General features: G+C 45.0%; 2 protein-coding genes across 6 annotated transcripts in view; both read left to right on the top strand.

Moving 5' to 3' along the window:
- The window catches only part of LOC128069669 (epidermal growth factor-like protein 6), a 220,378-nt gene extending 203,898 nt beyond the window's left edge, over positions 1-16,480 (top strand). The window contains exons 10-13 of the mRNA XM_052662784.1: positions 432-536; positions 10,796-10,862; positions 10,956-11,068; positions 16,437-16,480. Coding sequence (XP_052518744.1) covers positions 432-536; positions 10,796-10,862; positions 10,956-11,068; positions 16,437-16,480 — 329 coding nt within the window. The remainder of the gene's footprint in view (positions 1-431; positions 537-10,795; positions 10,863-10,955; positions 11,069-16,436) is intronic.
- Positions 11,001-22,456, top strand: LOC128070123 (transcription elongation factor A N-terminal and central domain-containing protein-like). 5 transcript variants are annotated; one of them, XM_052663424.1, is made up of 4 exons: positions 11,001-11,068; positions 14,327-14,432; positions 16,759-16,839; positions 21,277-22,456. In XM_052663424.1, exons 3-4 carry the CDS (start codon positions 16,815-16,817, stop codon positions 22,434-22,436), a joined length of 1,185 nt encoding a protein of 394 aa, XP_052519384.1. In that variant the 5' UTR covers positions 11,001-11,068; positions 14,327-14,432; positions 16,759-16,814; the 3' UTR covers positions 22,437-22,456. The 5 variants fall into 5 exon arrangements, with proteins under 5 accessions (XP_052519384.1, XP_052519380.1, XP_052519385.1 ...); XM_052663420.1 differs by having other exon boundaries at positions 16,755-16,839; XM_052663422.1 differs by lacking the exon at positions 11,001-11,068 and adding an exon at positions 11,086-11,224 and having other exon boundaries at positions 16,755-16,839.
- The last annotated feature ends 1,833 nt before the right edge of the window (positions 22,457-24,289 follow it).

Below are 24,289 nucleotides of genomic sequence, written 5' to 3'. Positions count from 1 at the left end.
TATCTAGGACTTGCACTTGCGTGAGGGCTAATGCCAGTTTAAGGTCCTCACAGACTGCAGGGCCAAACAAAATGGATACCAAGACAGCCATACTTAGCTAAACTTTTTTTTAATTGAAATACATTTCATTGACAATGTTGTGTTAGTTTCCGCTGCACAGCAGAGTGATCCAGTTATACATTCATATGTATATATTTATTTTTGCATTCTTTCCCATTATGGCTTGTCATAGGATATTGAATATAGTCCCCTGTGCTATGCAGTAGGACTTTGTTGTTTACCCATCCTACAGATAACAGTTTCCATCTTTTAGTCCCAAATTCCCTAAACTCTTGACAGCAACTGCAAACATGGCCACGCCTTCCAAAGATCCCAATGTTAAAACATTTCCTAATCCGCTTAATGATGCTGAAATGCACCCTTTTTCTTAGCACATTTAAATATCTCAGTTGACTGCACCTTTGACCATGGCGTCTGTGACTGGAAACAGGATATAGAAGATGATTTCGACTGGAATCCTGCAGACAGAGATAATGGTATGTAGTCTTCACTGATCCATGTCCTGTGATCTGGCCCCGGAATTAAAGCTATCCAATGATTCGAGGGTAATTGTTCTCATTGCTTGTGAAGTCAGGGTTGTTTGTCACCTTTGGAAGCTTTTAGACCTTCCCAAGTCTCCCCTGATAAATGATTGACTTAGTCCATTTCCCACCCACCTACCCCGTAAAGGATTCTCCAGCAAACCTCTTCCGTATTCACTCCCCTGCTGCTGAGACACAGATGTAGGACTTTGTATAAGGTTTAAGAGTATTCGGGAAAAGGTAGAAGGAAGTTGTTTCTTTTCCCTAGTTTACCAGCTATGGTGCTCTGTGGTTTTCTTTTGAGTTTAGGAGGAAGGGGAAAGGAATCTGGAAAGGAAATATTAATATGACCTCTCCCTAAACCTGGAGTTTTAGGAGCGTCACCCCTCAGAGCACTGAAATCATAATGAGCAGCAGATCAGCACTCTCAACTCCTGGACTGGACTTGCCCACCTATCGCTGGAGGATTTCTTTCTTTCCAGTTAACCTTGAATTTTTCTCTGCCGAAGCTCTGAGTTGCCTACTTTCCACTGTCTACCTTTGAAGGGCTCTAACTTCCTTTGAGGCAGAGCATTTGGTTGGCAGATCCCATTTGGAGCATAAATAGAATTTTGGTCATCTAAGGCTGACTCTGTAATTAGAAATAACTGTTATAATTTCAGGAAGTCTGGTTCTTTACTCATCAAAGTGTTTCTTTGGGGAGGTATATGCCCAGCCCTCAGGTAAAAGATCCTTCTAGATCCTTCCTTGACACTGATTCCTCCCTGAGAGCCTTCCTTGCAAGCCCTTACATGCAATCAGGAAACCTGGGTGTCTCCTAACAAAAATTCCTTTTACAACATGGGATATAGGTAGAGGATAGAAGTTCCCTATTTACAAACACCTGATTTGCAAATAACCCTGAGGTTCACTCAACATGGGCTGAATCAGCATTTTTAGAAGGATGAACTCTCAAGGACAGATCAAAGTGGGCTTGAACTGGAGTAAAAGGGAAACCTACCATAGTGGGTCACAAAAGACTGTAGCTAGTAGAGCTGCTAGATAAAATGTAGGATGCCTCAATTTCAGATAATCAGCACATGCTGTTTAGTATATCTCAGACATGTTGTTTATGTGAAATGCAAACCCCACAGGGCATTCTGGACTTTATTCTCTGAATCTGGCAAACTTACTAACTGGGGAAGAAGACCAGGCAGTCTCTGGGTCCAGTGAAAACTAAAGCAATGTCAATCTGGGCCCTGAGAATGTCTCTAGGAGTTGGACTACCAGAAAACTCCACCCACCCACCGTGTCTTTCTCCTGGCTTCTAGAGGAATATCTTCTTTCTGAGGAAAACTGTATAAAATGAGATATTTACATTCTTTTTCAGTGACTTAACAAACAAAGCAAAACACTTCCTGAAGTACCTAGGCCTTGAGGCTACAGAGATGAATAAGACTTTCCCCTCCACTTAAAGAGCTTATATTCTGGAGTGAAATAGGCAAGGTAGTTGTAACTGATAATACTTGTCAGGTGCAGGCATATCATATTCTGTTGAAATGAAGTGCTCATGTGTCAGGCTCCTCCCACCAACTTCCTTCCAAACCAGGCTCTAAATTCCTTGCTACATAAAAGCACATCCTGCTCATTGATTCTGTGCCCAGCACTTATCACAATGAATGGAAACCAGAAGGTCATTTTCCAAAATATTTATTTTATTCAAGTCTAGTTAATCTATAATGTTGTGTTCCTCTCTGCTGCACAGGTGATTGAGTTCTACCTCTATATACAGTAAGTCCCCTGCACATGAGTGAGTTCTCTTCCTAGAACGCATTTGTAAGTCCAACCAGTTTAGCCAAGGTACCTGTCTAACTCAACTGGCTATATAGTACTGTACTGTAATAGGTTTATAATACTTTTCACACAAATAATACATAAAAAACACGGCAAATAAAGAAAACATTTTAAATCTTACAGTACAGTACCTCAAAAAGCAGAGTAGTGCAGTACAACAGCTGGCACACAGGGGCTGGCATCAAGTGGACAGGCAAGGAGAGTTCCGATGGAGGAGGGCGAGGAGGCGGGAGCTGGTAGAGCTGAAGGATCGTCAGCAATAGGAGACGGAGGGCGAGCTGTAATGTGCAATCTCTATTCTCCCAGGCTGTGTGCCCTACCACCATCCTTGATAAGACAGCACAGAACAAAAGCTGCCAACGACTTTGTACGGAAAACGGGCAGAAACACACGAGACCCATGGAGACTGGCCTCCCGACAGCAGCCTCTTAGGACCTTGCAATAGTCAGTTGGGGGAGGGGATGGCAGTGGGAAAAGCTCGGTAGCAGTGTGGACTCCTGAGAAGTTTAGAACTTGGCAGCTAACATTCTCACCTTTGATACTACTGCTTTCTGGAACTTACTTTTCCAGGACCAATGTTTAAATCTTTTTCCAATCAGACCGGGAGAAATCAGGTGAATTAGTTTCTGCAAAATAAACAGACATAAAGTAAAAGCATTCTATCTTCTGAGAGAGAACTATCAGATTTTTTTTTATTTTTTGTAATTTTATTTGTATTTTACATTGGGGTAGAGTTGATTTACAATATTGTATTTCAGATGTACAGCACAGTGGTTTAGTTAAACATGCACGTATATCCATTCTTTTTCAGATTCTTTTCCCGTATAAGTTATCACAGAACATTGAGTAGAGTTCCCGGCACTATACAGTAGGTCCTTGTTGATTATCTATTTTATATAAATGTGTATATGTTAATCCCAAACTCCTCATTTATCCCTCCCCCTCACCTTTCCCCTTTGGTAACCGTAAGTTTGTTTTCAAAGTCTGTGAGTCGGTTTCTGTCTTGTAAATAAGTTCATTTGTATCATCTTTTTAGATTCCACATGTAAGTGGGATATTTTCAAGCTTTTTCGTTTTCCTCTTCAAGTCAGTGAAACAGTGACTGCAAATGCCAGATCGCTGTGTTCAATCTCCACTCAAAGCCTTATCCTGCTGCTACATGGAGGCAGCTTCATTCTGTGTGGCCAGGAAACAGCAAAGCAGCTAGCAATTTAGGAATTTGTAAATGTGTACAGATAGGGGTTCTTTCTTCCTGTGGAAAATGGAGTTGTAGATTGGACTAGCTATTTATGACCTCTGGGGAACTCTTACATCTTTAAATATCCTAGCCTGCTTCCTAAAGAGTCCATCCTTAGCACACATGTGGAAAAACTCTGTACAACAGTTTGCAAATCGGCTTTTATCTGAGAGGCAGTTGTGGGGTGGTGAGAGCACTCCTGGAGCTGAGGAGGGCTCCCCAAAGTGGGTTTAGAATGGGAAGGTTACATCCACCTATTTTTGACCGAAACTTGTCCTGTGTATGTCTCTAGTCGGTTTGGGAATGTTATAGAAATCGTTCTCCATTTCTAGGTCGTGGTTTTGTTTGTTATGCTTTCTCCCACCCATGGTCTCGCCACTTTCTAGACCATGATGGGTGGCGGATTCAGTGCAATTAGGTGAGAACTAATTACTCTTTCCTTCTCAGTAATTTCTTTGAGAGCTTATATATGTATTTCACTGGCAATGTTGCTCAAAACACATTTGGAAGTGCCTTTTTCGGTACAAAAATCGTACAGAAGACTTGATATGCCAATTTATGGTCACACGTCATTTATCATCAAAAACAGCACATCTTACCAACCCAGGACTCCACTCCTAGGTATATACTCCATAGAAACGCATCATGGCACTGTTTATAATAGTCACACTCAGTTCAGTTCAGTTCAGTCACTCAGTCGTGTCCGACTCTTTGGGACCCCATGAATCACAGCACACCAGGCCTCCCTGTCCATCACCAACTCCTGGAGTTCATTCAGACTCACATCCATTGAGTCAGTGATGCCATCCAGCCATCTCGTCCTCTGTAGTCTCCTTCTCCTCCTGCCCCCAATCCCTCCGCAACTCAAATATCCATCATGTCCCTTTTAAGTAGAATGGATAGTATATTTATTCAGGGAAATATTAGCAAGAAATGAGAATGAACAAACTAATACTACTTACAGGAACACTGATGAATTTCTGAAATATGACACTGATCAAAAGAAGCCTGGGAATTCCCTGGTGGTCCAGTGGTTGAACTTGCTGTCATTGCTGAGGGCCTGGGTTCAATCCCTGGTTGGGAAATATGATCCCACAAGCCACGTAGCACACCTGAAAAGTAAACAAACAAACAAACAAAAAAAAACAAAGTAGATAATGTATGGTTCCATATATATGTTCCCCCCAACACACACTTATATAAGTTTTGAGATCAGATGCAATGAATCTAGGGTGGCGAAGTTGGCATTGTGTTTACCCTTGGAGAGGGTGCTAGGAAGGAACACAGGGGGACTTTTGGGGATGGTCATTGCTTCACTTAAGTGAAAGTGTTACCCCTCTTTAAGATGAACCTCATCAGTATGACTTGGGGCCTGCTGACTTGGGACATGAGTTCATCTCTCAATACAGGCAGGTTGTGACTGCAGTTCCACAGACTCATGCATAATCCAGCCACTATTGACTTTGACCTTGGGGATGTCCCCTAGCCTGCCATCCAGGATACCCAGGGACTTTGGCCTGGAGATAAATGGCTTTGGAACCTGCCCCCAGCTCTTCTTGGCCATGCTACGCAGCATATGAGATCTTAGCTTCCTAGTCAGGGATGAAACTTGTGTCCCTTGCTGTGGAAGCACAGAGTCTTAACCACTGGGCCACCAGGGAAATCCCAGCATTGGAATCCTGAGGAGTGGGTTCAACAGGCCCAGGGGTTCAGGCCTGAGGGCCTCCTTTCCCGCTGTTCGGGTGGTGGAACCCCGATCTCCGCCACATTTGTTGGTCTTTCTGGACACTGAGAAAAGTTTCCACATCCCCCTTTGTTCTCCCTGTCACTATCCTTTTAAAATGGTTTTCCTCTTGAATTTGAGCTGGGGTCCCACAGCTCCCCCACTGAAAGGGACAGTTGGCACTTGGCTCCCTTGGTTTCCATCCCCTCTCTCAGAGTTCCTGCAGTGCCCTCTTGTGGCAGCTTCCATGCACGTGCGTGGCTGCCAACAGGCAGACAGCAAAGAGGGCTGTCTTCAGGGTCTCTTGCTTCCTCTCCATCCCATTTCTCCTCTTTCTAGTGTTTTGTGAACTCATGCTTCTTTCTGGGTACCCAGAACCTTCTAGTCACTCACCCCTGAGCTCTTGAATATCCAAGCTTGCAGGCCTCTCATTCCCTCCATGTTCACCCTGTCAATGTTGACTTGTCCTCTGTCCCATTCTGTTGATCTCTGACAAATGAAAAGGAAACAGCCCTTATTAAAAAAAAAAAAAAACAACTCAGGCTTAAGGAATAAAGAGCTGGAACTGTGACCTCACTAAGTAATTGTTGTTGTTGTTTAATCACTGAGTCGTGTCTGACTCTTTTGCGATCCCGTGGACTGTAGGCCGCTGGGCTCCTCTGTCCATGGGACTTCTGAGGCAGGAATACTGGGGTAGGTTGCCATTGCCTTCTCCAGGAGGTCCTCCTGACGACCCAGGGATCGAACCTCCGGGTCCTGCATTGGCAGGCAGATTCTTTACCACCAAGCCACCAGGGAAGCCCAAATAATATTTACTCTAATAGCAGCTTCTACTGCCTTAATACCAAGGAACAGGGAAGAAGGCACTTTCAGCACTGTGTAAGATCAGGGATTCTCCTCTGATGATTCAGATCACACAGCCGCATTAAGATGGAGGCTGAGTCAGTGTTTGCTGGTAGCCAGCGACAGAAAACAGACCTCTGCTACCCTACAGCAAAGGGAAGTTACAGTAAGGAAAGACGAGCGTGTAGGAGGATGGAAAGCCCAGCAACCCAGCCTTGGAAATGAGCTCCAGGGCTAGAAGTGGATGGGAAAACCACTGTCGATGAGGAAGCCACCATCTGCTGGACTGGTCTCTTACCAAGTTACTCTCCCCATTGTTCCACAAAAGTCACTTTCCAGGGAGAGGTGTGCGATCAGGCCACCTTGGATCATGTAGCTGCCCCCTGGCTAGGGCAGAGCAGGGCACCTGATGGCTGTTCAGAAGGTGGGATGAAAGCTGGGTTGCAAAACCCGTCTGAGTCCACCACATGAACGCCGTCACATAAAAGCTGGCATTGAGTACATGTAATTGTCCCAGCCAACATAGCAAGCTAAGTGATTTACTCTAGTCACGACAAGGAGGTGAACACCTTCATCGTCTTCAGCAGCTAGAAACCTAGGTGGTGTTTGGGTCAGGTTTGAAATACTATTGTATGCACCAAATGACGTAGCAACTACAGTATGGTAGGTTGTTATGGGGGGAAAGTGAGGCTGAAATGGGAAAACTGCTTCTCTTGGGCACCATAAATCAGAATGGCACACTTCTGGGTAAATGCATCTCCTGCTGAAGACTCAGAAGACCTGGGATGAGCATGATTCTCCTTCATATTGTCGTTCCTGATGAATGGTAGCTTCTGGCAGCACGCCCTGGTTATGTGGGGAAAGGGAGTCTGTGGATGCTGCGTACAGTGGTGAATCTGGGACAGTAAGCCTTCAGGCTGTGGGGCACAAGCACGAAAGACCAAGGAAGCAGCATCCGTCAATGGATTTTAGTTCACTGCTTACTTCTTGGGCTTCCCTGGTGGCTCAGATGGTAAGGAATCCGCCTGCAATGCAGGAGACCTGGGTTCGATCCCTGGGTTGGGAAGATCCCCTGAAGGAGGGCATGGCAACCCACTCCAGCATTCCTGCCTGGAGAATCCCCATTGACAGAGGAGCCTGGTGGGCTATAGTCACAAAGAGTCAGACACATGCTGCTCCTCTGATGAAATGCTGTTACAAAACGACATCCTTTTGAAAGAAAACCCTGAGAACCAAATGCAGTGGGGGCTCTCATGGAATACTCCACATCACAGGTAGATGCATTCCTCATGGTAACAAGTCACTGACAGAGTGACGTCCCAGGGGGTGGGCTTCAGCTCGAACTTGTTAACAGCAACGCGGGAGTCAGCTGAATAGACAGGCGGTGGTATTTGAGTTCATATCCTTTCATCCTGTCTCTTTTTGTACTTTTTCTCTATTTTGCTGATTACATGGATTGTGAAGCCCTCCCCCGCCAACAGTGACCAAGTAGTATCTGTGTTGTTTCGCTTCTTCTTGAATGATATGTACCACCAAGTAATGGGAGCCTGGCTTGTGGATCCTTCATTCTCTCCTACTCTGTGGCCACAGATCTGTGGTAGAAGAACTTCCCTTCCAGAGGAAGGGCAGAATGGACAGAAGGTGTGGGAGAGGAGAACAAGAGGTATGGAAATGACCTCCGGGTCACCCCTGGGGCAAGAGGATATTAAATGGGAATTTCCTGACTTTGATTCCACCTAGATCTGAGCTCAGTGTTTAAGTGCCTGCCGGGCACTCTTCTAGAGAGACAGTCTACATGGGGCTAAGTGGGGAGCCCAACACTACATCTGCCAGCCATGGTATGTCACCCCTTTTCAGCTGATGCACAAGAGAAGGCAAAATTGGAAGATGGTTGTTAGAATTCTAGAAACTTCCTCCAGCCTTTCCGGCAAGCGGAGGGGAACTTGAGAGAACCACTCAAGAGAGGCTGACAGATGCTCCTGAACTGAATTGAAAGGGCACAAGTGCTTGACTCCCTGGAAAACCCCTATAGGTGAGGAGCTAGCAGGGGCTGCTTAAGTCTACCTCTGATGGCAGAGGGAGCAGCCTCTGCTTCCAGGGCTTGCAGCGGGGTGGGGAGGGGGGCAGAGCTGCTAGGACTTTCCCAAGGGCTAAGTGCATAGCAAGCAAGTAGCTGGGTTATTCTGGAAGGACCTCACCTAAGAGGCCTGTCTGCAGGTGGCCTGACTCAACAGAAGGCTGGGTGCAACATGCCACTAAGTGCAGGAGCTGGTGGTCAACCACTGTACCATCTGAACCAGAGAATGGGTGCGTAGGGGCCCCCCAGCAAGGGGGGGGGTCTCCAAAAAATATCCCCAAAGTGAGCACACAAAAGACGCAGCCTTTGAATATCAACATCCAGAGTGCTCCGATACCAGGTAACACAATCGTTAATTAGTTTCCTGTGGCTGCCATAAAAAACTGGGTGGCTTCAAACAACGGAAATCTATTGTCTCAGTTCTGGAGCTACAAGTTCAACCTCAAAGTGTTGGCAGGACCATGCTCCTCCAAAAACCTCTGGGGAGAAACCTTCCTTGCTTCTTGTGGCGCTAGGAGTCTCTTGGCTTGTGGGTGCATCACCCTGATGCCCACCTTGATCTTCAATGGCTTCTCCTCTGTCTCTGTGTCTTCTCTTTCATCTTTTCTAAAGATACTCATCACTGGGGTTAGATCCACCCAGGTCATCCGAGATGATCTTATCTCAGGATCTTTAACTTAATTATATCTATAAAGAGCCCCTCCCCCTTCTTTTTTAAAAAAATAAGGTGACATTCATAGGTTCCAGTGTTAGAAAGTGAATATATCTTTCTGGGGGAGGCGGAGCACAATTCAATCCACAATATTAATCAGATAAAACTTTTTACCCCTCCTTCTTCCTGTCCTTATCCTGGAGAGACCAGAAAATAGCACAGGAAGCCGAGAAAGGGTACAAGAAGATAGTGAAGGAATAGACCCAGGTGTTCTTTGCTGGTCCACAGAGTTACAGATCACACCTGAACTGAGGGAGTATTGGTGCTTTGAATTGGATAAGCAATCGAAGATCTGATTAGAATGGACTTTTTAACAACTTGATTGTTTCTTTATACTGAAAGTGACTAGAAAAACCTATGGGGAGGCAAGGGGAAGGGGAATTGGATGGAGGTAGTCAAAACACAGAAAACTCCAGTTACAAGTTTGCTGCTGCTGCTGCTAAGTTGCTTCACTTGTGTCCGACTCTGTGCGACCCCATAGACGGCAGCCCACCAGGCCCCCCATCCCTGGGATTCTCCAGGCAAGAACACTGGAGTGGGTTGCCATTTCCTTCTCCAATTACAAGTTAGCAGTAGGGCTATAATGTACAATGTGATAAAGACAATTAACAATCACTGTATGTTGAATATGAAAGTTGTTCAGGGTAAATTCTGGGAGCTTTCATCACAAGGAAAACAATTTTTTCCTTTTATTTTTATATGAGATGATGGACGTTCAGTAAACATACTGTGGTCATAATTTCATGATGTATATAAGTCAAATCATTATGCTGTATATTTTAAACTTATACAGTGAAAGTGAAAGTTGTTCAGTCCTGTCCAACACATTGTGACCGCATGGACTATACAGTCCATGGAATTCTCCAGGCCAGAATACTGCAGTGGATAGCCTTTCCCTTCTCCAGGAGATCTTCCCAACCCAGGAATCGAACCGAGGTCTCCCGCATTGCAGGCAGATTCTTTACCAACTGAGCCTCATGGGAAGCCCAAACTTATACAGTGCTGCACGTCAGTTATATGTCAATAAAACTGGAAGGAAAAGGAGCTGTGGGATTTGCTCAAGCCTCAAGCTCCAGCCCTAGACCAGCCAAGATGCAGAAAGAGAGCCAACAGAGTGTGTTTCAAGGCAGTGGTGAGAAAAAATTTAACGTTTCTTCTTACTTATATCCCACAGAGCCAGGACTGTTCAATAAATTAGATTAATAGATGTCTCACTTTGTTCTTGTGCTGGAAATAATTTCATAACAATAGCCTGTTGAAACTAGTCTCTTAGATTACATCTAGGATAAATCTGCACTGCTTCAAGTTTTAAGATGGAGTCGCTGCTCCTGCGGTACTGATTACAGCGTTAGTCCTGGTCCTGTCTTCCCTCCTTCTAGGTAACGTTTAAAATGTGGCTCAATCATACAGTCCCCCTGCTTCCTTGAACCGTCCCCCAAGTTACCCTAGAGTAAAGGATCAGCAAAGAAGGCTGCCACTTTCTCTAGTCCCACCATCAGGGTGTCTTTATGGGATCCTGGCAGGGAAAGCATGTGTACAGGTGGCACACGCAGCATGCACAAGGCTCCTTAATGCATGCCTTCTGCTTTCATATCAACCGATGCATGCAAGGGGTGCAATAAGTGCTTGTTGAATTAATTACCGCTTAAGTAAATTCATTTTCGCCCTAAGTGTTGTCAACATTTAGCCTAGCGCTGTCTTGATGGGAAATAGAAAGGGTAGTTCAACAAACTTCGATGCTCGAAAGCAACAGTGGGGCTGTTTGTTTATTTCTTTTTATTTTTTTCAGTTCACGGCTGGCTGCAGATTGCCGGCTACAGACCAGGACCAGAATTTGGGAGCTGCGGGGAGTGGAGGTGGGGGTGGGGCCGGCCTCTTGCGGCCGATCGCTCTGCGCAGACGCCACTTTCCTAGCACGCATGCGTTGAGTCCCCCGCCTTGTTCTCTAGTCTGAGGGATGATTGGTTGAGCTTCCGTGGCCCCGCCCTGGGACCGGAAGCCCGCCCAGGCACCGAGGACACCGAGGACACCGAGGACTTCCGGGTTTTCCCCGTGCTTCTCGGTGAGCAGTGTGCAGGTTTCGCCATTGTCTCTTTGGCTGCAGACAGGCGACCCAGTTGTTCCCAGTGGAAGCCCACCCCGCTCGGGGAGGCTCTCAGTGTTGCCGGGGCCGGTAGACCCGGACGTGCTTTCGCCTTCCCCTCTGCTCCAGCCGCGCGTGGGTAGATTCCTCGGGGCCGCCGATCCCTGCGTGCTGGGTGCCAGGCTGTCACCCTTGGAAGTCTTGCAGCCGACTTTGCTTGTCGCCCCACCCCACCCACTGGAACCCGAACCCAGGCCAGAGTGGGCCCTTGTGCTCGTCCCTTCCCCTCGTCCCTTCTGCTCGCTGCACATTTGCTATTGGGCGTCATAAAGCAGAAGGGCGCTAGAGCAGTATTGTGCCACTTAAGAAACTGCGACGCTCCTGGCAGCATAATTTCTCGCTATAGAGGAAGACGCTGCCTGTATAGCCAGAGAGGTGTACCTGGGTTGTGTCTAGAATTTTAAATTTTTTCTTTAGATCTTAGGTTTAAACTCGTCTAGGTTATTGCTGATTTGTTACCAGCTTTTGAGCTTCCCTGGTGGCTCAGAGGTTAAAGCGTTTGCCTGAAGTGCAGGAGACCCGGGTTCGATCCCTGGGTCGGGAAGATCTCCTGGAGAAGGAAATGGCAACCCACTTCAGTACTCTTGCCTGGAGAATCCCATGAAGATCCCCTGGAGAAGGAAAAGGCAACCCACTCCAGTACTCTTGCCTGGAGAATCCCATGAGGGGAGGAGCCTGGTAGGCTAGTCCTACATGACTTAGCAATTTCACTTTCACTTTGGAAATTTCTCTTTGATCTATTGTTAGCTTTTAGAACAGATGTGTGCACTTTCTGCATATACCTGTAACATCAGTTAATATTAACAAGGTTTTGTATGCATTCATTCAACAGATATTTTGGGCACTGTATAAACTCTGTTTTTGATATGTATTGAGTAAGGATATAGGTGTGTATCTCAGCATTATAGGTTCTAGCATATGCTCTAGAATTGTCCAGTATGGTAGCCACTAGGTCCATAAGGCTGAGTACCTGAAATGTGCCTAGTCCGAACTGAGATGTGCATTAAGTGTAAAATGGCAAATTTTGGAGAATTAGTACGAAAAAGAGAATACAAACTATCTCAATTTGTTAATATCAATCAAAGTGTTGAAATGGCAGTGTTTGGGATACACTGGGTTAAATAAAATGGCTTCCCTGGTGGCTCAGATGGTAAAGCATCTGCCTGCAATGCGGGAGACCCGGGTTCAATCCCTGGGTCAGGAAGATCCCCTGGAGAAGGAAATGGCAACCCACTCCAGTACTCTTGCCTGGAAAATTCCATGGACGGAGGAGCCTGGTAGGCTGCAGTCCATGGGGTCACAAAGAGTCAGACAGGACTGAGCGATTTATTACTAATTTCACCTGTTTATATTTTTTCTGTGGCCACTAGAGATTTTTAAATTCTTGGTCTGGCTTGCTGCTATACTGCTGTTGGACAGCACTGCCTGCAACCAAATCCAGCCTTTCTGTCTTTGAAAAAGAGATTTATTGTAGCAAAGCCATATCTGTTCATTTATATATTTTTTGTGGCTGGTGTGTCTGACTCTTTGGGACCCCATGGACTGTAGCCCACCAGGCTCTTCTGTCCATGGAATTCTCTAGGCAAGAATACTGGAGTGGGTTGCCGTTTCCTTCTCCAGGGGATCTTCTCAACCTAGGGATCAAACCCGGGTCTCCCACATTACAGGCAGATTCTTTACGGTCTGAACCACCCACTAACACAATGTTTATTGTCTGTGGCTGCTGTTCCTGCTACAAGAACAGTGCAACTGAGTAGTCCATACAGAAGCTGGATGGACTACAAAGCCTAAAGTATTTACCATCTGGCCTTTTATAGAAAAAGTTTGCTGAACCTCTGCTCAAGAACAATGTCAGTATGGTAGATACATGTAAATCTCCTCATTGTATATATAATGAATATATATTATTCCTCTTCATTGCTGTATAATCCTCAGTTGGGCTTAGTGTGTGACATAGTTCCAAGGACTTTGTAAGAACTATCCCTTTTAATTCTCATGTTAATCCTATGATGTTGCATTCTCCCTCCACCCCCAACATACTTATACTTCTGGGAACTGTACCTTCTAGTCTTTCATTATCCTCAAATGACTTGACTCCTGGCGTCCTGATTAGCCCACAGGAGGCACTGTGCTGTTTTTCTTTTTTGAACTAGAATATTTTAAAATGATTTTCTAAACTAAAATTGAGATAAGGTTGGTTTCCCATGGAAGAAGCTAAGGGGCTTAGGTGCAGTGGATACAAGCAAGCCAGTCTGTGGTGCAAAGGATGATGCTCACAAGCAGAGAGGGGAGAATTTGTTGAGTAATAGTGAACCCTGGCCAGGTGTTTGCCAGATGTGTATCAGAGAATGAAACAGACATCATTCTTCTGTGGTCTTGTAGGGAAAGCAGACAAGAAAAAATGATGTAGTGTGATTCAGTTCAGTTCAGTGGCCCAGTCGTGTCTGACTCTTTGCAACCCCATGGACTGCAGCACACCGGGTTTCCTTGTCCATCACTAACTCCCAGAACTTAATCAAACTCATGTCCATCGAATTGATGATGCCATTCAGCCATCTCCTCCTTTGTCATCCCCTTCTGCCTTCAATCTTTCCCAGCATCAGGGTCTTTTCCAATGAGTCAGTTCTTTGCATCAGGTGGCCAAAGTTTTGGAGCTTGAGCTTCAGCATCAGTCCTTCCAGTGAATATTCAGGATTGATTTCCTTTAGGATGGACTGGTTTTATCTCCTTGCAGTCCAAAGGACTCTCAAGAATCTTCTTCAGAGCCCCAGTTCAAAAGCATCAGTTCTTCGGCACTCAGCTTTCTTTATGGTCCAACTCTCACATCCCTACATGACTACTGGAAAAACCATAGCTTTGACCAGACAGACCTTTGTTGGCAAAGTAATGTCTGTTTTTTAATATACTATTTAGGTTTGTCATAGCTTTTCTTCCAAGGAGCAAGCGTCTTTTAATTTCATGACTGCAGTCACCATCTGCAGTGATTTTGGAGCCCAAGAAAATAAAATCTCTTACTGTTTCCATTGTTTCCCCATCTATTTGCCATGAAGTGATGGGACCGGATGCCATGATCTTCGTTTTTTGAATGTTGAGTTTTAAGCCAGCTTTTTCACTCTCCTCTTCAGTGTGATATGCACCATGGGGGAGAAAATGTACAATCTTTGATGTTCTTAACAGGTTTCCTCCTCTGTAAGATGGCGGTAGCCCTGTACCTGCGAAGATGCAGATGAGCGTCTGTAGCACACAGACTGACTCCACGTGCAGTGCTTTCTGCTGTTAGGAGGTAAGTGCAGGAGTGAATGCAGGGGACTGGGCACACAGTGACACTGAAAACACTGCAGTCGCTGGTTGGAATTTGTAGAGAAGGTTTTCAGGCGAGTTGCGCACAGCAGGATTTTGGGTTTTGTTTTCAACATTTCACAATTTAATGAGGCTCCCTCCAGCAGAATGTGAAGTCGGAGAGGTGGTGTGCATTCAGCCCAGGAGCAGGTCGGGAACTGCCTTTGGGTGGAGGCCCACGAGCTGGGTCAGTCCTGCTGCGGGAGAGGAGTTGTGCCTGTGTGTTCAGGGCCGTGGTGATGGCTCTGGTTTAGATCACAGTCACCTGGAGAGCTGCAACGTGCCCAGGCCTGCCCGCAGAGATTCAAATTCATTCTGTCTGGGGTGAGGCCCTGGCATTGTTTCTGTTTTGGCTGTGTAAGTTCTCCAGATGACATGGATTTGCAGGCAAGAGGGAGAACCACACACAGGCTCAGAGAGCTAGTGGAGCAAAGGCATTGAGCTGGGAGATGCAAGTGCCTGCCAGTGATGCAGTCACATCACAAAGGAGACTGGAAAGGGGCTTTTGACTACTGGCCAGGGACCTTGGGCTCCATCCTGGGAGCAGAGGGGAACTTCTGAAGGGCCTTAAGCAAGAAAAGGAGGGGTCCTTTTGCTGAAATCTCTACTAGAAGATGATCCCTCTAACAAAATATCATGCATAGAGTGAAAGCAGTGAAGAACTGGAGCCGGCCAGATAGCAGGAAGTAGAGGTTTGGTTTATGTATCCCTCCTACGTGTGCCCCTTAGCAGCAGTGCCTGTCCTTGTATTTGCCAGTTTCTTGTCTGTGTTCTGCCGGGCTGTCAGCTCCTTTATGGCAGAGAGTGTCTTGTTAGGTTCAGCATCTATCGTGTACGAGATACATAACAGATATTTATTCAGTGAACTGTGTAGAACTCTAAACTGCACACACAGCCTACTTCATCTTTTTATGGCAGTTCTCAAAATGTTATATCCCAGTTGCTTACATACTACAGGCTCCTAAGGCAATAAATTGCTTTCTATCAACATGACTGTCCTACAGGGAGAATAGAAAGTTTGACATCATTGAAATGCTGCAGAAAATATGGAAGAGAGGCACACGGTTCTTGAGGGATCAGCCTGCTGTGTTCCCTGTTTGCCTTGCAAAGTAATAATGCCACTTTCTCCTCCAAAAAAAATATATATGGCAGTTTCTCAAAAAATTAAAGATAGAATGCCTATATGATCCAGCAACCCCACTTTGGGTAAATACCCGACAGAACTGAAAGCAGAAAGATATCTATGCATTAATGTTCATGGCAGCATTCTTGACAAGAGCCCAAAGGTGGAAGCAATTCAAGTATCCATCAGCAGATGGGTGGATAAACACAACGTGGTCTATCCATCCAGTGGAATAGTATCTAGCCTTGAAAGGAGGGGAATTCTGACAGACACTCCGATGTGGATGAACCTTGAGAGCATTATGCTGTGTGAAATAAGCCCGACACAAAAAGGCAGATACTGTATGATTCTACTTATATGAGGTATCTAAAGTAGTCAAATTCAGACAGTAGAATGATGGTTACTAGGGAATGCAGGGTAGAAAGACGTGGAGAGCTGTTGAATAGGTGCAAAGTTTGTTTTGCAAGACAACTAGCATTCCAAAAGCTGGTTGCACAACAGTGTCAATGTCCTTAGTGAACCGTCAAAATGGTTAAGATGATAAATTACATGTGCATTTTTACCACAATTAAAAATTTTTAAATGTAGAGGAACAGTAAATAAAAGGGTTATGAAATGAAGAGCAGAGTGCTTATATATATGAAACCTTTAACTTCAGTTGATTTCCATGAGTAAAGAAAAAGTTTCAGCAAACAATGTTTCCATCTCCCTGAAGCCCTGAAACTACAGTTAACTTCACCTTCAGAATCTCCTTAAAGCTCTGACCTTTCATTGAGAAATTCGACCTGAGTTAAAGATTGCCTAACCTCCTTGGGGGAACTCTAGACCAGTGTCTTATTAACCCCATTGCTGACATCCAGCCCAGTTGAATCCTGCTTTCTCAGGTAACGAAGCGTAGAGAATGAGTGTAGAACGTGAGGAGACTGAGTCCTTGCTAGGAAACGTTCCCACACATGGGGGAGGGTTCAAGTGCCCTGAGCTCCTTGTGACCGGACCGTCGTGACTCCCTTGCTTGACTTCCTCCAGGTCCCGAGATCTCAAGCAGACATGCCGAGAGCAGTAGTCAGCAAGTGAGGATGTGTGGTTTTAATTTTTCTGTGCTGTCTTGCCTGTTCTTTGTTGACTGAGCCTTTGATTCTTTAGGAAGACCCTTTTACTGTTGCAGTGGATTCCAATGCAATACTGACATTTACAGCAACATGGATGGACCTAGAGATTATCATACTAAGTGAGTAAGTCAGAAAGAGAAAAACAAATACTATATGATATCACTTATCTATGGAATCTAAAATGTGATGCAAATGAACCTATCTCTGAAACAGAAACAGACTCACAGACATAGAGAACAGACTGGGGTTGCCAGGAGGACAGGGTGAGAGGGAAGGATTGGGAGTTTGGGATTAGCAGATGCAAACTGCTGTATACAAATGGATAAACAACAAGGTCTTACCATAGAGCGCAGGGAACTATATTCAGCATCCTGTGATAAGCCATCATGGGAAAGAATATGAAAAAGAATATTCATGTATAACTGAATCGCTTGGTTATACAGCAGAAATTAACACAACATTGTAAATCAACTACAATAAAATTTTAAAAGGAACAATATATAAGTAAATGGGTAGGATTGTGTTCCAGTAAAACTTTATGTACAAAAAAATTAGTCAATACGTAAATCTTCATTCTGATCATTCAAAAAAAGAAATGGAATTCCAAAAGGAAAAACAAGGATCTTGAAGTACCAGTTCTCGATAATTAGAGAATACCACTTACAATCCAGAATCAGTGGCCCATTGAGTTCTTGTTAACTGACTTTAAAAAAAAGAATAATAAATAAAAAAGACCACCAGGTGGTAAAAATACAAGACCCAAAACCTTGATCATGTGCACTATGCAATGGGGGAAAACCAGTAGGAACCTCAGAGTTGTAGCTGTGGGTGATCACCTGTTCATATTTGGGGATCAGGTTTGAGGGGAGATGGGGCTGTTTGCAGTGCAGCAGTGGGCTTCTGTGGAAGCTGAGAGCTGATATGAATGCAGTCACAGGTGAGGTGAGGCGCTTGCCTTCTGGTGTCCTGATTCCAAGGGGCAGTAGGACTGGGATGATCCATGTACCATGGCATTTTCAGTAAGCAAATCTCTGGAACATACAGGGTTTATCGTGAAATTGTAATAGACCCATAACTTTCCTGGTTAGGAAAACAGTGCATATGTATACATCAATAAAAAATACTAAAAAAGAGTAAAAGAACAAACAAAAATCACTTAAGATCTTACTATTCAGAAAGTAACACTGTCAGGAATTTTTTGTATCTATTTTCAGTCTTTTCTCTTCACATGTGATTTTTAAATAAAATTTGGATCAAGCTTTAGATCCCACAAGCTGTGCAGCATGACCAGAAACAAATAGTAAAGATAAAAATAAATGGCCTTTAGATATTGTTTTTATTTTTATTAATTTTTAGCTTTTTTTTTTTTTTTTTGGTCACACTGCACAGCTTATGGGATCTTGGTCCCCTGAACAGGGATTGAACCCAGGCCCTCAGCACTGAGACTACTGAGTCCTAACCGCTGGACTGCCAAGGCATTCCCTCGATGTTATTTTTAAATAACAGCTTTGTTCAGATACACTTTTTATACCATAAGTTCACCTAGTTTAAGTGTACAGTTTCCTGGGGTTTTTAAAATCATATTCATAGCTGTGCAGTGGTTACCACAGTCAATCTGAGAGAAGAATTTGTACCTCCCCCAAGAAAAGCTGTGTACCCATTAATAGCCACCGCCACTTCATTCCACCCCACTGATTCCCCGATTCCCTCCATCCCAGCCCTCGTCCACCATGAGTTTACATTCTGTCTCTAGATTTGTGTATTCTGGACATCTCATGTAAATGATCATACAATATGTGGTCTTCTATGTCTTCAATTTAGCATAAAGCTTTGAAGGCTCATCCAGTTGTCTGTATCAGAATTTCATTTTATTGACAACATCCCATTGTATGGATATATTAGGGTTTGTTTCTCGATTCCTCAGTTGATAGACATTTGGATTGTTTCCACTTATGGTCTATTACGAGCCATGTTGCTATGAATGTTTGTGTGCAAGGATAACCATTTGGAACCTCATCGTTTCTTCTAAGTTTGCAGAAAATTCTTACAAAAACAGCCTCCACATCTCTCATTTCCTTAAAGTAAATTTTTAGAAATAGAATTGCTGACTAAAAGGACCTTAAACGTTACAGCACTTGTCAGATGGTGTCTAGGAAGACTGCATTTACTATCTCTATCATCGCTTCAGTGTTGTGAACCTGTGTGTCTTTGGTGATTGTTATTTAATATCATGTGCTATAAAACAAGAGTCCATGGAGTCTGGAAAAGATGATATCCCTGCCATCAAAATGCTTATGTTCACATTTAGACCGAACAGGCAGATACAGATCCAAGGGTATTTTGTAGGCAAGGTTGTGTGCATTAGGTGGAGAGAAAACAAGACGGGTTAGATAAAGTGAACTTTTGCCTCCCCAGGGTGAGGTTCACACAGACATAGCCAGCTTTTTACACCTAAAAGTGGGGGGGGGGGCGGCGGGCAGAGAAAGGTAATGGAACGAAACTCTGGCCTAGAGACCCGTTAGTCCAAAGTCCTAAATCCTCTGGATTGCAGAGTCAGACCCTTGACCCCAATGTCCAGAAGACTTAGACGTCAGCACCGTGTGGCCTGGTGACTGTTGGGGCCCTTCTGACCTGTGTCCAGCTGCCTCCCAACCTTTGATGTTTCATCATTTCTGTAGATTCCTTGGGACTTCTGAACAGCAGCTGGTTTTGGCTCTGCTTTTCATGCTTTTATATTCAGAAAAGTCCTACTTCAAGACTATAAAATCAGGGAATTCCCTGGCAGTCCAGCAGTTAGAAATCCTTGCTTCCACTCCAGGGAACCCGAGTTCAGCCCCTGATCGGAGAACTAAGATCCCAGAAGCCACAGTCAGTCAGTTCAGTTGCTCAGTCGTGTCCAACTCTTTGTGACCCTATGGACTGAAGTATGCCAGCCCCCCCCTGTCCATGACCACCTCCTGGAGTTTACTCAAAATCATGTCCATTGAGTCAGTGATGCCATCCAACCATCTCATCCTCTGCTGTCCCCTTCTCCTCTCGCCTTCAATCTTTCCCAGCATCAGGGTCTTTTCCAGTGAGTTGCTTCTTTGCATCAGGTGGCCAAAGGATTGGAGTTTCAGCTTCGGCATCAGTCCTTCCAATGAATATTCATGACTGATTTCCTTTAGGATGGACTGGTTTGATCTTCTTGCAGTCCAAGGGACTCCTAAGAGTCTTCTCCAACACCACAGTTCAAAAGCATCAATTCTTTGGCACTCAGCTTTCTTTATAGTCCAGTTCTCACATCCATACATGACTACTGGAAAAACCATAGCCGTGACTAGATGGACATTTGTTGGCAAAGTAATGTCTCTGCTTTTGAATATGCTATCTAGGTTGGTCATAACTTTCCTTCCAAGGAGCAAGTATCTTTTAATTTCATGGCTGCAGTCACCATCTGCAGTGATTTTGGAACCCCCCAAAATAAAGTCTGCCACTGTTTCCACTGTTTCCCCATCTATTTGCCATGAAGTGATGGGACCGGATGCCATGATCTTAGGTTCTGAATGTTGAGTTTTAAGCCAACTTTTTCACTCTCCTCTTTCACTTTCATCAAGAAGCTCTTGAGTTCTTCTTCGCTTTTTGCCATAAGGGTGGTGTCATCTGCATATTTGAGGTTATTGATATTTCTCCCAGCAGTCTTAATTCCAGCTTGTGTTTCCTCCAGCCCAGCGTTTCTCATGATGTACTCTGCATATAAGTTAAATAAGCAGGGTGACAATATACAGCCTTGACGTATTCCTTTCCTGATTTGGAACCAGTCTGTTGTTCCATGTCCAGTTCTATATGTTGCTTCTTGACCTGCATACAGATTTCTCAGGAGGCAGGTCGGGTGGTCTGGTATTCCCATCTTTTTAAGAATTTAGGTTCAGCCCCTGATTGGAGAACTAAGATCCCACAAGCCACAGTACAGCCAATAAAAGCTATATATTTTTAAAAGTAAAACTATAAAATCAGCAAGAACTTCAGTTTAAATAGCTGAACAAGGGGGAAAGTAGTCTGGCCTCCTCAGCCTTTCCCCATGGATGCTGACATTGGCATGTTTTCATTCCCAACATAACCACCAAATTCCACACAAAGGAGTTGACTAATCCTGATCTGGAAAGGGCGTTCATTTGTAAAAGTGGAGATGGGAAAGTTATAGCAGCTCTTTCAGCAGGCCTCCTTAAGGATTGTTAATGCAGGGCCACTGTTTTGTTGTTGTCATTGTTGTTGTTTTAACTGCTGAGACTCAGACTTTTGAGACTGATCCATACTGCATTGCAGATTGCATTTTCTAACATGTCACACCCACTTTTATTACCTGACTCTTTCTCTGCCTGGCTCAGATGGTAAAGAATCTGCCTGCAATGCGGAAGACCTGAGTTCTATCCCTGACTTGGGAAGATCCCCTGGAGAAGGGAAAGGCTACCCACTCCAGTGTTCTTGGCTGGAGAATTCCATGGACTGTATAGTCTCTGGGGTCACAAAGAGTCAGACAAGACTGAGCGACTTTCTTCTTCTTTTTCTCTGCCTAGGTAACTGGCAGAGAGCACGGTGCATTTATGACGGAGCTGCGCCCGGCAAATGCAAGCTTGAGAACATGGAAAGCCCTTTTTTCTTGGCAGCTCTAACCATGTCTGACAAGAGCCAGATAGCGGCCAGAGTTTCCCTTATTGAGCAGCTGATGTCTCAAAGGAATTTTGAGGATCTCGGCCATCACCTCACTGTGCTGGAAACTCTGCATGTGACTCCAGAGCACCTTCAGGAGACGGGGGTGGTCAGGGCGGTGTACAGAGTCCTCAAAAACTGCCCCACGGCGGCTCTGAAGCAGAAAGCCAAGCGTCTGCTGTCAGAATGGAAAGCGCTGTATAAGGATACTCTCTGCAAGCCAGAGGGCAGCCCTAAACGATTTCCTCTGGGTGGAAGTCAAGAAGAAAATCGAGGACTTCCTTCTGACCCAAATCAGGAGGAGGAGGTACGGGGTGGCTCCAGGTATAATTCTCTGTTCACATCCCAAGATGTGGCGGGAGCTGTTGAAACAATCGTGCCGGAAGATAGCTGTGGCGGAGCAGATCCTAAGGCAGTGCCTCTGAGCACCCGGGACCCTCAATCCACCAACCTGGCAGCGAGTGGGCAGCCGGACCCCATAGTGCCCGTGAGAGCCAGATGCACAGAGCTGCTGTACGAAGCTCTAACTGCCTCCTCCCCAGGCCAGCCCAGAGCCCACCTGTGGCCCAACTTGGCACAAGAAATCGAAGCACACGTTTTTGCCCTTCACCCCAAGAACCTCCAAAAATACAAAACATGCATCCGCAGCAAAGTGGCCAATCTAAGGAACCCCCGCAATTCTCACTTACAGCAGAACTTGCTCTCTGGGACCATGTCTCCGAGGGAATTTGCTGAAATGACCGCCATGGAGATGGCCAGCCAGGAACTGAAGCAGTTGAGGGCCTCCTACACGAAATCTGCCTTACGGGAACATTACCTGCCCCAAGTGGTGGAGGGCACGCCGACGAGGAAAATAAAGTGTGAGCGCTGTGAGAAATTCAACTGCCAGGTCACTGTGATCCCCAGAGGGACACTCTTCCTTCCAAGTTGGGTGCGGAATCCAGGCCCAGATGAAGAAATGATGACCTATGTCATCTGCAATGAATGTGGGGAGCAGTGGTATCATAGCAAGTGGGTGTGCTTATGATTATAAATAAATGTTCTTTTAACAGCAGATAACTGAAGTGATATCCTTTATTTGTACCACCTTTTTATGCTTGTCTTTTAAATCTTATACATACTATCCTTTTTTTTTAATTGAGGTATAGGTAATTTATAATGTTTTACTAGTCTGAAGTGTATGGCAAAGTGATTCAGTTCAGTTCAGTCGCTCAGTTGTGTCTGACTCTTTGCAACCCCATGGACTGCACCATGCCAGGCCTCCCTGTCCATCACCAACTCCCGGAGTTTACTCAAACTCATGTCCATTGTGTCGGTGATGCTATCCAACCATTTCATCTTCTGTTGTCCCCTTCTCCTCCCGCCTTCAATCTTTCCCAGCATCAGGGTCTTTTCCAATGAGTCAGCTCTTCCAATCAGGTGGCCAAAGTATTGGAGTTTCAGCTTCGGCATCAGTCCTTCCAATGAACACTAAAGACTGATCTCCATTAGGATGGACTGGTTGGATCTCCTTGATGATGCTCAAGAGTCTTCTCCAACACCACAGTTCAAAAGCATCAATTCTTTGGCACTCAGCTTTCTTTATAGTCCAACTCTCACATCCATACATGACAACTGGAAAAACCATAGCCTTGACTAGATGGACATTTGTTGACAAAGTAATGTCTCTGCTTTTTAATATGCTGTCTAGGTTGGTCATAACTTTCCTTTCAAGGAGTATGCGTCTTTTAATTTCATGGCTGCAGTCACCATCTGCATTGATTTTGGAGCTCCCAAAAATAAAATCTGCCACTGTTTCCACTGTTTCCCTATCTATTTGCCATGAAGTGATGGGACCGGATGCCATGATCTTAGTTTTCTGAATGTTGAGTTTTAAGCCAACTTTTTCACTCTTCTCTTTCACTTTCATCGAGAGGCTTTTTAGTTCTTTTTCGTTTTCTATCATAAGGGTGGTGTCACCTGCATATCTGAGGTTATTGATTTTCTCCTGGCAGTCTTGATTCCAGCTTGTGCTTCATCCAGCTCAGCATTTCTCATGCTGTACTCTGCATAGAAGTTAAATAAGCAGGGTGACAATATACAGCCTTGATGTACTCCTTTCCCAATTTGGAACCAGTCTGTTTGTCCATGTCCAGTTATAACGTTGCCTCCTGACCTTCATACAGATTTCTCAAGAGGCAGGTCAGGTGGTCTGGTATTCCCATCTCTTTCAAAATTTTCCAGAGTTTATTGTAATCTACACAGTCAAAGGTTTTCGGAGAAGGCAATGGCAACCCAGTCTAGTACTCTTGCCTGGAGAATCCCAGGGACAGAGGAGCCTAGTGGGCTGCCATCTATGGGGTCACCAGAGTCGGACACGACTGAAGCGACACATCAGCAGTAGCAGCAGCAAAGGTTTTGGCATAGTCAATAAAGCAGAAATAGATGTTTTCCCAGAACTCTCTTGGATTTTCCATGATCCAGCGGATGTTGGCAATTTGATCTCTGTTTCTGCTGCCTTTTCTAAAACCAGCTTGAACATCTGAAAGTTCACAGTTCACGTATTGTTGAAGCCTGGCTTGGAGAATTTTGAGCATTACTTTGCTAGCGTGGATTTCCCTGGTGGTTCAGTCGGTAAAGCGTCTGTCTGCAATCTGGGAGACCTGGGTTTGATCCCTGGGTTGTGAAGATCCCCTGGAGAAGGAAATGGCAATCCACTCCAGTACTCTTGCCTGGAGAATCCCATGGATGGAGGAGCCTGGTAGGCTACAGTCCATGGAGTAGCAAAGAGTCGGACACGACTGAGCGACTTTACCTTCCTTTCCTTTTGCTAGCATGGAAATGAGTGCAATTGTGCGGTAGTTTGAGCATTCTTTGTGCTTTGTAGGGGGTAGTTGGAGC

The sequence above is a fragment of the Budorcas taxicolor genome, chromosome X, assembly GCF_023091745.1.
Source record: "Budorcas taxicolor isolate Tak-1 chromosome X, Takin1.1, whole genome shotgun sequence".
Lineage (NCBI taxonomy): Eukaryota > Metazoa > Chordata > Mammalia > Artiodactyla > Bovidae > Budorcas > Budorcas taxicolor.
The sequence above is the reverse complement of the archived record's forward strand: the minus strand, read 5'-3'. Positions and strand labels throughout refer to the sequence as shown.